This window comes from Elephantulus edwardii, unplaced genomic scaffold, assembly GCF_000299155.1.
Source record: "Elephantulus edwardii isolate Elephantulus edwardi_28Jun2011 unplaced genomic scaffold, EleEdw1.0 scaffold00417, whole genome shotgun sequence".
In the NCBI taxonomy this organism is placed as follows: domain Eukaryota; kingdom Metazoa; phylum Chordata; class Mammalia; order Macroscelidea; family Macroscelididae; genus Elephantulus; species Elephantulus edwardii.
Genome location: NW_006400167.1, coordinates 1148754 through 1161087, shown reverse-complemented (window position 1 = coordinate 1161087; position 12334 = coordinate 1148754). Strand labels below are relative to the sequence as shown.

The 12334-nt window shown below is 42.7% G+C and overlaps 1 protein-coding gene across 1 annotated transcript in view; it reads right to left on the bottom strand.

Moving 5' to 3' along the window:
* PYGB (phosphorylase, glycogen; brain) overlaps window positions 1-12334 on the bottom strand; it is an 81516-nt gene that overhangs the window by 9674 nt on the left and 59508 nt on the right. The window contains 1 exon segment of the mRNA XM_006903670.1: window positions 1342-1483. Within this exon segment, the coding sequence (XP_006903732.1) occupies window positions 1342-1483 (142 nt within the window).

The window sequence follows — 12334 nt, the reverse complement described above, 5'->3', positions numbered from 1 at the left end:
AAGACCCTCTATGAGATGGATTGATTCGGTGACTGGGGTAATCGGGATGGGTGTGTCAGAGGCAGTGCGGTTGGTGCAGGATAGAGCAGGGTTTAGGGCTGTTGTGCATAGGGTCGCTACGAGTCGCAAACAACTCGACGGCACATAACAACAACAACAATCTCCAATATCGGCTAAGTGTTTAATTCTCGCATTTTCTGCCATAACACTATTAGGCCCACCCCTACACCAATTCCATCAACCAAGGACTGGCTGTTCTTGCCCAGGGTCACATAGGCTGGACTGTCTGCTCTGCACCCCCTCAGTTCATCTTCAGCTCCCTCATTGTACCTAACCTGGAGGTCAGAGTCAGCCCCTTTATCAAAACGGGACAAGGCTGGCCTAGAGGAAGACAAGGCCCTGGTGTCTTTCATCCTTGGGGCTAAAGAATCCTATGGGAATGAGGCCAGCAATCACAAGGTAACTCTACAGGTGTCAAGAGATTAAGATGATTAAGTCTAAAAACTATAGCAGTCAGCTGTCCCAACATGAGGAGTGAGGGCATTCCAGGCAGCTGAGAGAACCACATGAGACACTGTTCTTAAAAGATCAGCAAATGACTAATCAATAGCACCAAAGTTCTTGTCAGCCCCTGCCCACTACACTCACAAATATGGCCATGGCATGAAGCGTGCCTCCTTGGTGTGAAGTGGCTCAGGAAGCAGCACCAGTGACACCACTCTGCCTGGCACACAAAGGCCAGAGGACAGCATAGGCAGTGCAGGGTAGAACCTAGCACTGTCAGGGCACTCTGCTGTGCTGCTGGACCTCAGAAGCTTCCAGTGTGGAAGAGCACCTGGGTGGGATGTGTGTGTGCTCAGGGATTGACTTGAGGGAAACAATATAGACCCAGGATATCCAGGACCTGTAACTATGTGGCAAGTACAACCCTAAACTCTAGGCAACAATCTGCAGAACCTTTAGAAAGCAAGCTCTACAGAGTGTGAAAGAACAATGCACCTCTGAGCAGTCAGGCCAATGGTAGGAGAGAACTTCATACAGGGCAGAAAGAGGGCCACACACCACTAGCCAGAGGCATAGCATACCAACAAAGGAGCTAAGACTCCAGGATCAGGAAGCAATGTGGAGGGGCAGAAAAACCAAGTACAACTGTGGGAAGGAGAAGAGGCACGGCTGACTGCAGCCCCATTTTCCCTCTGGAAGTCAGGTGCTGGGCAGATGGAGCCCTTTCACCTAGACATGCTGTGCTAGCTGAGGCCCAGCTGCACTGAGTGGACACGCCCTCCAGCTCAAGCTGCCTCATCCTTAGGTAGTGCAGGTCTAGTGAAGGCCTCTGCATACGTTTCTCAGCCAGGGACACATGGTAGTGCTCAAAGAAGATTACTTTGAGCCTGTCACCTACAATGGGGTCATAGTTGATGACACAGCCAATGGATATGACCTGCTTGATAATCATTTTGGCCACACGGTAACCAGGAGCTGCCTGGAAGAAGGGTTGAATGTAAAAGTGAGTACTCATGGGGACCTGGGAGGACACAGTCTTGGCACTGAGAGGATGTCAGTGTTGGGCAGGGAGGTGGTGGACTGGAAGGACATCAAGCAGGCTCACACAGGTCCTGCATGTGACCTGTCAGATAGCCCCTGCCCTAAACATGTTCTAAAAACACCCAGCCATAGGAGGCCCACATTCATTCTTCATGTGAACCTGAAGTACTCTGCATCTCTGACACCTCAGCTTCTGTCTGGCACTTCACCACGATTTCTGATTCCAGTGTGGTTTCCAAACATTAGGAGCTAAAATAATAAAGGTTAGTAGAACTGAAGCAGGAGTGGTATCCACTTCCTAAACCATATGCCTCTGGAAACCATGAACTTGGAGAACTAATGTTAGTTACAGAAAGGCTTCAGGCCTTTTGTTCATAGGGTCGCTATGAGTTGTGTTTGACTCGATGACCATCATCATCATCATCAACAACAACAGTAGAACTGGCTTCCAAGTTCGCAGAAAATCCAGGGAAGCCATTCTAGGGGCTGCAGCAGCAAAGGGAACATGGAGGGGAAAATCACTAGAAAATGAAATATAAGGATGTGAGGCACAAGCTAGAGACTATGAATGAGGTCATGAGTTTCATCTGCTAGTCTCCATAGGAAACCCTTGTTTGGGTCCTAATTGAAACAAATGGCTACAACTATCTGTGGTTTTAATTGGACAGGGGGACCATATTAACAACATAGGAGGTGATGCTGTGTTTTCAGAGTGACAATGGCATTGCATGGTCACTTGCAAAGTTCATATCTAGTGTATTCTTGAAGGAAAACTTTCTTGTGTAAGGTTATGACAAAGTGTTTTAAAGTGAAGTATCAGAATGGCTGGGACTTAAACTGAAGTTTAAACGGAAATGCTGGGAAGACAGGGTGTATAGCAAAACGTAAACCTGGAGAATCAAGAATCACCTATTGGATTTCTGTGATTTTTTTCTACCCTTTCCCTCCCCAATATGGTATTTCTCATAGAATTTTTAAAAGGGATAGGGGGAGTTATTTTTATAGTTCAAACCCTTTAAAATAAAAACCTAGTTTTGAGTCAATTACAAATCATGACCTCCTCCACTAGGTTATGAGCCTGTAGAGGCTCCAAAGAGTGGTTGGTAGGTTTACACCACCAACTTTTTAGAGAGTAGCCTAAAACTTCACCTTTTACACCACCATGGCTCCACATAATCTTTACAGATACTGACATATTTATTGATGAAATTACGTAAAATCTAGGATTTGTCTCAGAAGTCTGGTAGAAGGGAGAAAGCAGGAGCTGATCCTGTGCTTGAGTTGAGTTCACAGCTCTTGCCTCCAGCTGCCCCGCACATGGTAAAGTGGAACACAGGATGTGGAATAGCCCCTGGCCCCAGCTTGACTCTCACCTTACAGTAAGGAATAGAGTACCTGGCTAGAAAGAGGTCTGTCTAAGCCCTTCTGGATGTGTGCCAGCCAGGACGTGTAAGTTCTTTGTGTCCCTGGACAGGGACCAAGACGCCAAGGGATTCACAAGAAATTGAAATACAGCCCTGGGAGATCCAACACAAAGAAAGATATGGCCTGCCTAATAGCAATCTGATGGGATATGTAGAACAGATCTTTAGGGAGGCTGGGCTTTATGAGGAGGAATGTGGCATCAGGATTGGAGGAAGACTCATCATCAACCTGAGTCATGCAGATGACAACCCTGCTTGCTGAAACTGAGGAGGATCTGAAGCATTTGCTGCAGGTGAAGGACTATAGTTTTCAATGTAGATAGAAGTTCAATATCAAGGAGATGTAGATTCTTACCACTGGGCTAACTGACAATACCATGATACATGGAGAAGAGACTGAGATTGTTAACAATCTCAGCTTACTTGGTCCCACAAACAACATTCTTGGCACCAGCAGTCAGGAAATAAAAAGACACACTGTTGTGGGACAGTGTGCTGTCAAAGACTTCTCCAAAGTGCTAAAGAGCAATGATGTCAGTATAGAGAATAAGGTGTGCCTGATCCAGGCCATGGTCTTTGCAATCATTTGTTATGCATTGGAGACTTGGATAATAACTAAGGATGATGACAGAAGAAGAATCAGTGCCTTTGTGTTGTGGTTCTAGAGAAGAGTATTTAACATATCATGGACTGCCAAGAGAATAAACAGGTCTGTTCTGGAGAGGATGAGAACAAGCTGCTCTTTGGAGGCAAAGATTTTGAAGCTCCATCTCACATACTTTGGGCATGTGGCCAGGAGGCACCAGTCCTTAGAGAAGGACACAGGAGAGGAAGACCCTGGATGAGATGGATTGGTTCAATAACTGGGATAATGGGGGTAGTTGCATCAGAGTCAGTAGGATAGAGCAGGCTTCAGAGCTATCGTGTATAGGGTGTTGTCTATGAGTCATAGTCAACTTGATGGCACGTAACAACAACACAACAACATCCTCATATTTTAACAGTAGTGGCTTTATGCATTTTTTTTTGTTTTTATGTGACTGAGATATTTCACTCAGCAAAATGCTCTCTGGTTTCTCCCAAGTTATATAGTTGTTGTTGTGTTGATGTTGTTGTTGTTGTATGCCGTCAAGTCACTTGCAACTCATAGTGACTCTATGTACAACAGCCCTAAACCCTGCTCTATCCTGTGCCAATGGCACTGCCTCTGACACACCCATCCCGATTACCCCAGTCACTGAATCCATCCACCTCATAGAGGGTCTTCCCCTCCTGCGCCGTCCCTCCACCCTCCCAAGCATGATGTCCCTCTCCATGGACCTCTCCCTCCTTACAACATGTCCAAAGTATGTCAGACGAAGCCCCAGAATCCTTGCCTCCAAGGAGTAGCCCAGTTTAACCCTCTCCAGGACGAATCTGTTTGTTTTCTTGGCAGTCCATGGTACATTCAATACTCTTCTCTATCACCACAGCTCAAAGGCATCAATTCTCCTTCTATCCTCCCTTGTCATTGTCTAACTCTCTGATGCATAACAAATAATTGCAAAGACCATGGCTTGTATCAGACGCACCTTAATCTCCAGAGACACACCATTGCTCTTGAGTACTTTAGAGAGGTCCCTAACAGCAGACTTTCCCATTACAATATGTTTTTTGATTTCCTGGCTGCTGGTGCCAAGAGTGTTGACTGTGGAGGCGAGCAAACTGAAGCTGTGAACAATCTCAATCTCTTCGCCATCCATCCTGATGCTGCCAGTTGGTCCAGTGATGAGAATCTTTGTCTTCTTAACATTGAGCCTCAGTTCATACTGAAGGCTGTAGTCCTTGACCATCTGCAGCAAATGCATGAGGTTCTCTCCTCAGTTTCAGCAAGCAGGGTTGTGTTATCTGCATAATGCATGTTGTTAATAGATCTTCCACCAATCCTGACGCCACACTGATTGTGGAACAGTTATGTAGTATTTTAGAAAATTGTTGCTCTTTAGTATGCATATAGTATTCCATTCTGTGAATGTATCACAATTCTCAATCTACTAATTTGCTGATGGGCATTTGGATTGTTTTCATTTTCTTGATATTGTGAATAATGCTGCTATGAACATAGGTGTACATATCTTAACTCATGTCTCAGTTCTAATTTCCTTGAGGTATATTCCTTACAGTGCAATAGCTGGGTCACATAGGATTTCTATGTTCAGCTTCCCCCCCCCCCAATTAGATACCTCTTTATTTACTAGATTCTCCTTGTTCAAAGCTTCTCTTTGGACTATAGAAAAATCTGTACTTGTCCAGTGACAATTTGGTTATCAAGACCTGAGTGTTGTTCCACAATATCAGCTGATGAAAAGGAAATGCCAACTTGCCTTCCAGAGTGGTTTTACCATTTTAAAATCCCATCAGCAAAGCAGAAGAGTTCCAATTTCTCTACATCCTCTCCAACATTTATTGCTTACTGTGCTGTTAAACTTTGTTGTTTTTATCTGCTACTGGAGTGAGATGGTATCTCATTGTTGTTTTAATTTGCATTTCTCTGATTGCTAGCTATTTTGAATATTTCTTCATGTATTAAAGTCTTTTTAAAAATTGTTTTATTGATTTTCATATAATAATATTTTTACAGTGTTTCATTCATATACATTGTGTTTTATACAATCTTTTATGAACATTATTTTTCATACATTCATATACATTATCTTTTACATTATTTTTAAACTCTTTCATTTACAAAATTTGAATATATTGTTTTTCACACCAGATCCTTCCCACTTTTCTCAGCCTCCCCCATCAAATAGTGTAACCCCATGATTAATCCTCCCTCACTGCACATCCTCACCCCTGTACTTCCACTCTCCCCCGCCCCCACTTTGTATCCTCATACTCAGTCTACATACTGGTTTTATACAGTATTTGTTCTTCTGGAACTGAGTTAATTAACTCAGCATAATGCTCTCTAGTGCCTCCCAGGTTAGGTAGTAATTCACAAAATCATTACTCCTGCATGCTGCATAGTATTCCATTGTGTGAATATGCCATAATTTCTCAAATATATCTTCTCTCATTCTTCATTGTGTCTGGGAAATTTTCCTCTAGTAATTCTTCCACAACTTTTTCAATGTCTTTACTTGCTTCTTCCTGTTCTGGGATTTCAGTGATGCACATGTTATTTCTCTTGATGGTGTCCCACATTATTCTTAGGTTTTCTTCTTTTTCCTTCTTTTTTGAGGCTGCTTTTTGCTCTAGCAGATCAGTGCTGACAATTCTGTCTTCAATGTCACTGGTTCTGTGTTCCATCTCTTCAGCTCTGCTCATGTGTCCCTCCATCATGTTGACAGCATCTGAAACATTGGACTTCATATTTTGGATCATGGCTTCTTGTTTTTCCAGTGCTGCTAATGCCTTGATTGTTTTCTCTGCATTGTTCTGGATTGTTTTTTGAGCTCCTCCTGGTTTTTGTTTGTAGTATCCTGTAATTCTTCAAGTTTGTCTTTTATCACTGAATATACTCAATCATTCTTCTTTTGAATTCTGTGTCAAAAGTTCCATCAGACTTTCTGGCTTCAGGAAATCCTTTGATACTATGTCACCTTTTGGGGGTGACATCTTGGCTTGCTCTCGTGTAGTGTGTGAGATAGCTTGCTTTCTCCAAGACATTGATATGTTCTTGATGTGAAGACAATGCCCTAGTGATCATTTGGGCAGCTACCCCACTTGTGTGTTTCTCTAAACTTATGACTTCAGGAAAATGTCAGTTCAGGGCCTATGAGAGCAGCCTCTTGTTAGTAAGACAGGTCAAGGTACTCCCAATTAAAAGCAAGTTGATTGCCCAGATGTGTAGGCACAGGTGTGGAGCCAAATGGGGTGGGGCAGGCACGGGGGTGGGGCAATCACAAGGGCAGTTCAAACACTTGGGGGACCTCACTCGGACCTCAGCTGAGTGTGCTCACGATTTTTGTCCCTACTCAAATTCCAGCTGTCCGTCTCCCACCCAGTGATTTTCACTTAGCAGTCCCTGCCCAGTGGCACTTACACAGGTGCCCTGACAAAGCAGCCCCTGCCTAAGCAGGGTCCTGGGTCAAACGGGACCTGAAAAGTCAAAGTCTAATTCCTACGGACCCACTTGCCTCTGGCTGGTCTGCAGTGTCCACAAAAGTTCAGACAGATTACCACTGGCTGGCTCATTCCTTGGCAGTCGGTGTGGCCCAAGAGAGCTTGGCCAAGTTCCCACCAGTGGACTCACCCTTGGTTGCTCTCCCAGGTAATCGGCAGTGCCCCAGAAAACCCAGTCAGGATCCTATCAGCCTTTCTTCTGCCAGATCAGTTACACAACAGCTCAGCTGGTGCCCTCAGGCAATGGCTGGATCCGAGGCATGGCTTTGTGTTCCTGTAGCTCCGAAAAGAGTTGCTCCAACAAACGTTCTGATTTGAAATCCTACTGTCCATGTCTCGCCACGTTGGTCAGTCTCTGTGGCGTTAAGGACTCTCTAGTGGCCCTGGGGTGCCACTGGGGTCTCAGGGCTGTGACGAGGGTGGAGGCATGTGGTTGTGGTGCTGCCGCAGGGGAGGGAGGGGGAGTAGTTGGGGGCACAAGGATGTGGTGGGGGGCACAAGAGCATGGGTCTGGGGCTACGGGGGGAGCACGGGGCTGAGGCACCACCACCGGGAGGCGGGGGAACTGGGCTTGGGTGCTGCTGCTGGGGGTTTATGAGGCAGCAGGCCACAGCGAGGACACACAGTGGTGGGCTGTCGCTCCTCTGGGGTCATGTGGCGGCCACGCTATAATTTCTCAATCCATTTGATTGTGATTGGACATCTGGGCTCTTTCCATGTTCTTGTGATGGTGAATAACACTGCTATGAACATTGGTGTATAAGTCTCTATCTTTGCTTACATTATCATTTTTCTGGGGTGTATTCCAAGCAATGGAATAGCTGAGTCATATGGAATTTCTGTGTTCAGCTTTTTGAGGAAATGCCAAACTGCCTTCCAGAGAAGTTGTACCATTGTACAATCTCACCAATAATGTATGTGTAAGAGTTTCTATCTTGCCATATCCTCTCCAACATTAATTACTTGCTGTTCTGATAAAATTTCCTGACTCTCAATTCTGTTCCATTGGTTTGTGCACCAGTACCACAGTGAGATGGTATCTCATTGTGGTTTTGATTTGCCTCTCTCCCTCTTATTGCCAGTGATTTTGAGCATTTCTTCATATGTCTGTTGTCCATTCGAGTAGCTTCCTCTGTGAAAATTCTTTCCATGTCTTTTTCTCATTTTGTAATTGGGTTATCAGTCTTTTTCTTATTGAGGCCCCGGAGTATTCTGTAAGCTTTCATTTTCAGACTCTTGTCTAAGCTGGTATTATCAAACATTTGTTCCCAATTAGTAGGTTCTCTTTTCACCATGTTGGAAAAAGTTTTTGTGTACACAGGGATTTGATCTTTACAAGGTCCCATTCATCAATTTTATCCTCTTCAGATTGCGCATTTCTGGTTGTATTTGGCAGTCTTTTTATACAGTAGAGACTTCTATGCCTGATCCCAGTTTGTCTGTTATAAACTTTGTAGTTTTAGGCTTGACTATCAGATCTCTGGTCCACCTTGAGTTGATTTTTTTTTTTTTAGTATGGTGTGAGATGTCGATCCTGATTCAGCTTTCTGGAGATGGAAGTCCAGTTTTGCCAGCATCATTTGTTGAAGAGGTTGTCATTTCCCCATTTGATAGGTTTTATTTCCTTGTCAATTATCAGTTGACCATAGATAGTTGGGACTATTTCCTGACTCTCAATTCTGTTCCATTGGTTTGTGCACCAGTACCACGCTGTTTTTGTTACTACCACTGTATAATGTTATGAGGTCAGGGAGTGCTATGCCCCCCACTTCATTTTTGTTTTTCAGAAGTGTTTTGCATGTTTGGGGTCTATTTTCTCTCTAAATAAACTTGATGATTTTCCTTTTGATTTCCTTGAAAATTTAATTTGGTATCTAGATTGGGATTGCATTGAACATGTAGATTGCTTTTGGTAGGAATATCATTTTCACAATATTGAGCCTACCTATTCATAAACAGGACACATTTTCTCATTTCTTTAGGCCTTTTATTGTGTCTTGCAGATATGTTCTGTAGTTTTCTTTGTATAGATCTTTTCTAGTTAAGTTCAACCCTATGTATCTCAATATGTGGTGGGATATTGCAACCATTTGGCCAACTTACTTGAAGAGATCTATATTTGTTCCCAAAGAAAGGTGATCCAAAGAAAGGTGATGCAACAGAGAGTGGAAATTATTGAATAATATCATTGATACCACCTGAAAGCAAGATTCTGCTGAAGATTATCCAAAAACAACTAGAACAACACATCAACAGAGAGCTGCCTGAAGTGCAGGCTGGGTTTTGAAGAGGCCATGGAACGAGGCATATTGTAGCTAATGTTAGATGGATCTTGGCTGAAAGCAAGGAGTACCAGAGGAATGTCTATCTTTGTTTCATTGACTATGCAAAGGCAATTAACTGTGTGGATCACAGCAAATTGTTGCTGACTCTGAGAAGAATGGGAATCCTAGAGCACTTGATTGTGCTTATGTGAAACCTATACTTGGACCAAAAGGCAGTCATCAGAACAGAGCAAGGAAACACTGCATGGTTCAAAATTGGGAAGGGGTGTGCACCAAGGATGTGTCCTATCTCCATATTATTTTTTCCATTTATGTGCAGAACAGACTATCCAGGAGACTGGCCTCTATGAGGAGAAATGTGGCATCAGGACTGGAGGTAGATTCACCAACAATCTGTATTATTCAGATAACACAACCCTGCTTGCTGAAATAGATGAGGACCAGAAGCATTTGCTGCAAAAGGTCAAGGACCGCAGCCTTCAATATCAACATCAAGAAAACAAAGATTTTCACCACTGGGCCTACTAGCAGCATCATGATGGATGGTAAAGAGATTGAGATTGTTGACAGCTTCAGTTTGCTTGGCTCCACAATCAACACTTTTGGTACCAGCAGTTAGGAAATTAAAAGATTAATTGCTGTCAGAGACCTCTTTGAAGTATGGAAAAGCAACGATGTCAGTCTGGAGATTAAAGTGTGCCTGATACAGGCCATGGTCTTTTCAGGTATTTGTTATGCATCAGAAAACTGGGTAATGACTAGGGAAGATAGAAGGAGAATTGATGCCTTTGAGCTGTGGTGCTGGAGAAGAGTACTGAATATATCACGGACTGCTAGGAGAACAAACAAGTTCATCCTGGAGAGGTAAAGCCACAATGCTCCTTGGAGGCAAGAATTCTGAAGCTTCTTCTGACTTACTTTGGTCATATTATAAGGTGGGATCAGTCCTTGGAAAGGGACATCATGCTTGGGAGGATAGAGGAACAGGGCAGGAGAGGAAGACCCTCAATGAGATGGATTGGTTCAGTGACTGGCGTAATGCAGGTAAGTGTATCAGAGACAATAAGATTGGCACAGGATAAAGCAGTTTAGGGCTGTTGTACATAGCATTGCTATGAGTCACAAGTGACTAGATGGCACATAACAACAGCAACAACATTGTAAATGGTTCTGCTTTCTAAGTTTCCTTCTCTGCATTCTCTTTGTTATTGTAGGGGAATCCCTCTGCTTTTTTTTTTCATATTGATCTTATATCCTGCCACTCTACTAAATTGGCCTCCTAACTCTAACAGTTTTTTGCTGAGTCTTTGGAGTTTTTTTTTTTTTATGTACACTAATCCTACAGCCTCTAGAAGAAAAGAAAGTGTAAGGACAATACAGAAAACAGACAATTGCCTCAATTAAAAAAACTGACAATTCTACCAAAAGTAATCTACACTTTCAATGCAATCCCAATACAAATTCCATACTTCAATGAGATGGAAAGACAATTTCCAATTTCATCTGGAATGGAAAGAGACCCTAAATAGGTCAAGCACTCTTGAAAAAGAGAAACAAGGTAGGAGACATCACACTCCCTGATCTCACATCCTACTACAGAGCTGTGATGGTCAAGATAGCATGTTACAGTGGTAGACATACAGATCAATGGAATAGAATTGAGAATCCAGTAATCAGCTCATCTACCTATGGTCAACTGATTTTTGACAAGGATATGAAATTAATTAAGTGGGGAAACAAAATCCTCTTTTACAAATGGTGTTGGCAAAATTGTAAAACAAAATGTAGAAAACTCAAGCAAGACCCACACCTCACACCAAACACTAAAACCAACTCAAAGTGTATTGAGACTTAGGAGTAAAACCAAGGACTATAAACTTCATTAGAGAAAAGCTTGGAAGAACTCTAGAAGCCTTAATCCACAATATAAATAGGATAAAAATAGATGAATGGGACTTCCTAAGAATCAAATCCCTATGCATATCCAAAAACTTTTTCAAAAGGATAAAAAGGAAAGCCACAGATTGTGGGGGAGGGGGATTTGGTGGTTATATACCTGATAAAGCACTCATGTCTTAAATTTTTTAGAATGCTCATGCACCTCAACAAGAAATATAAACAGGCCGATCACAAAGTGAACACAGCATATGAATGGAAACTTCACCAAACAAGACATTTAGATGACAAACACATGAAGAAATGTTCAAAATCCCTATGTCTCAGAGAGATGGAAATAACAACCATTAGAATACTGTCTCCCCCCAGTAACAACAGCAAAGTTCAACAGAGCCGCAAACAACAAATTTTGACAAGATTGTCAAGAGAGTGGAACCCTTATTCACTGCTACTGTGAGTATAAAATGGTGCAATGGTGCAACCACTCTGGAAAGCAGTATGGCTCTTTCTCAAAAAGTTGGAAATTGAAATACCATTTGACCCAGCAATTGCACCGCTAAGAATATACCCTAAAGAAACCAGAGCTGCCACCCAAACAGAAATATCCACACTCATGTTTATTGCTGTGATATTCACAGTAGCAAAGAGATCAAAGCAATCCAAATGCTCATCAACAAATGAATGGATAGAAAAAATATAGTATATTCACACGATGGAACACTACATAGCACTGAAAAACAAGAAGCTAATAAAATATTACACAACATGGGTGATCCTGGAGGACATTATGCTGAGTGAAATATCTCAGTCACAAAAGGACAAATACTGCATAATGCCACTGTTACAACATCAAGGTTGGAGGAAACTAAGAAAAAAGGTAATAAATAATATAATCTGCATTGAAACAGATGAGGGAGAGAACTGCTTAAAAGAAATATATGATTTGCATGACAACATTCCAGAATAAGAGGTGTGTAGCTATGGTCTTTGCAATCACTTGTTATGCATCAGAGAGTTGGACAATGACTAGGGAGGATAGAAGGAGAATTGATGCCTTTGAGCTGTGGTGCTGGAGAA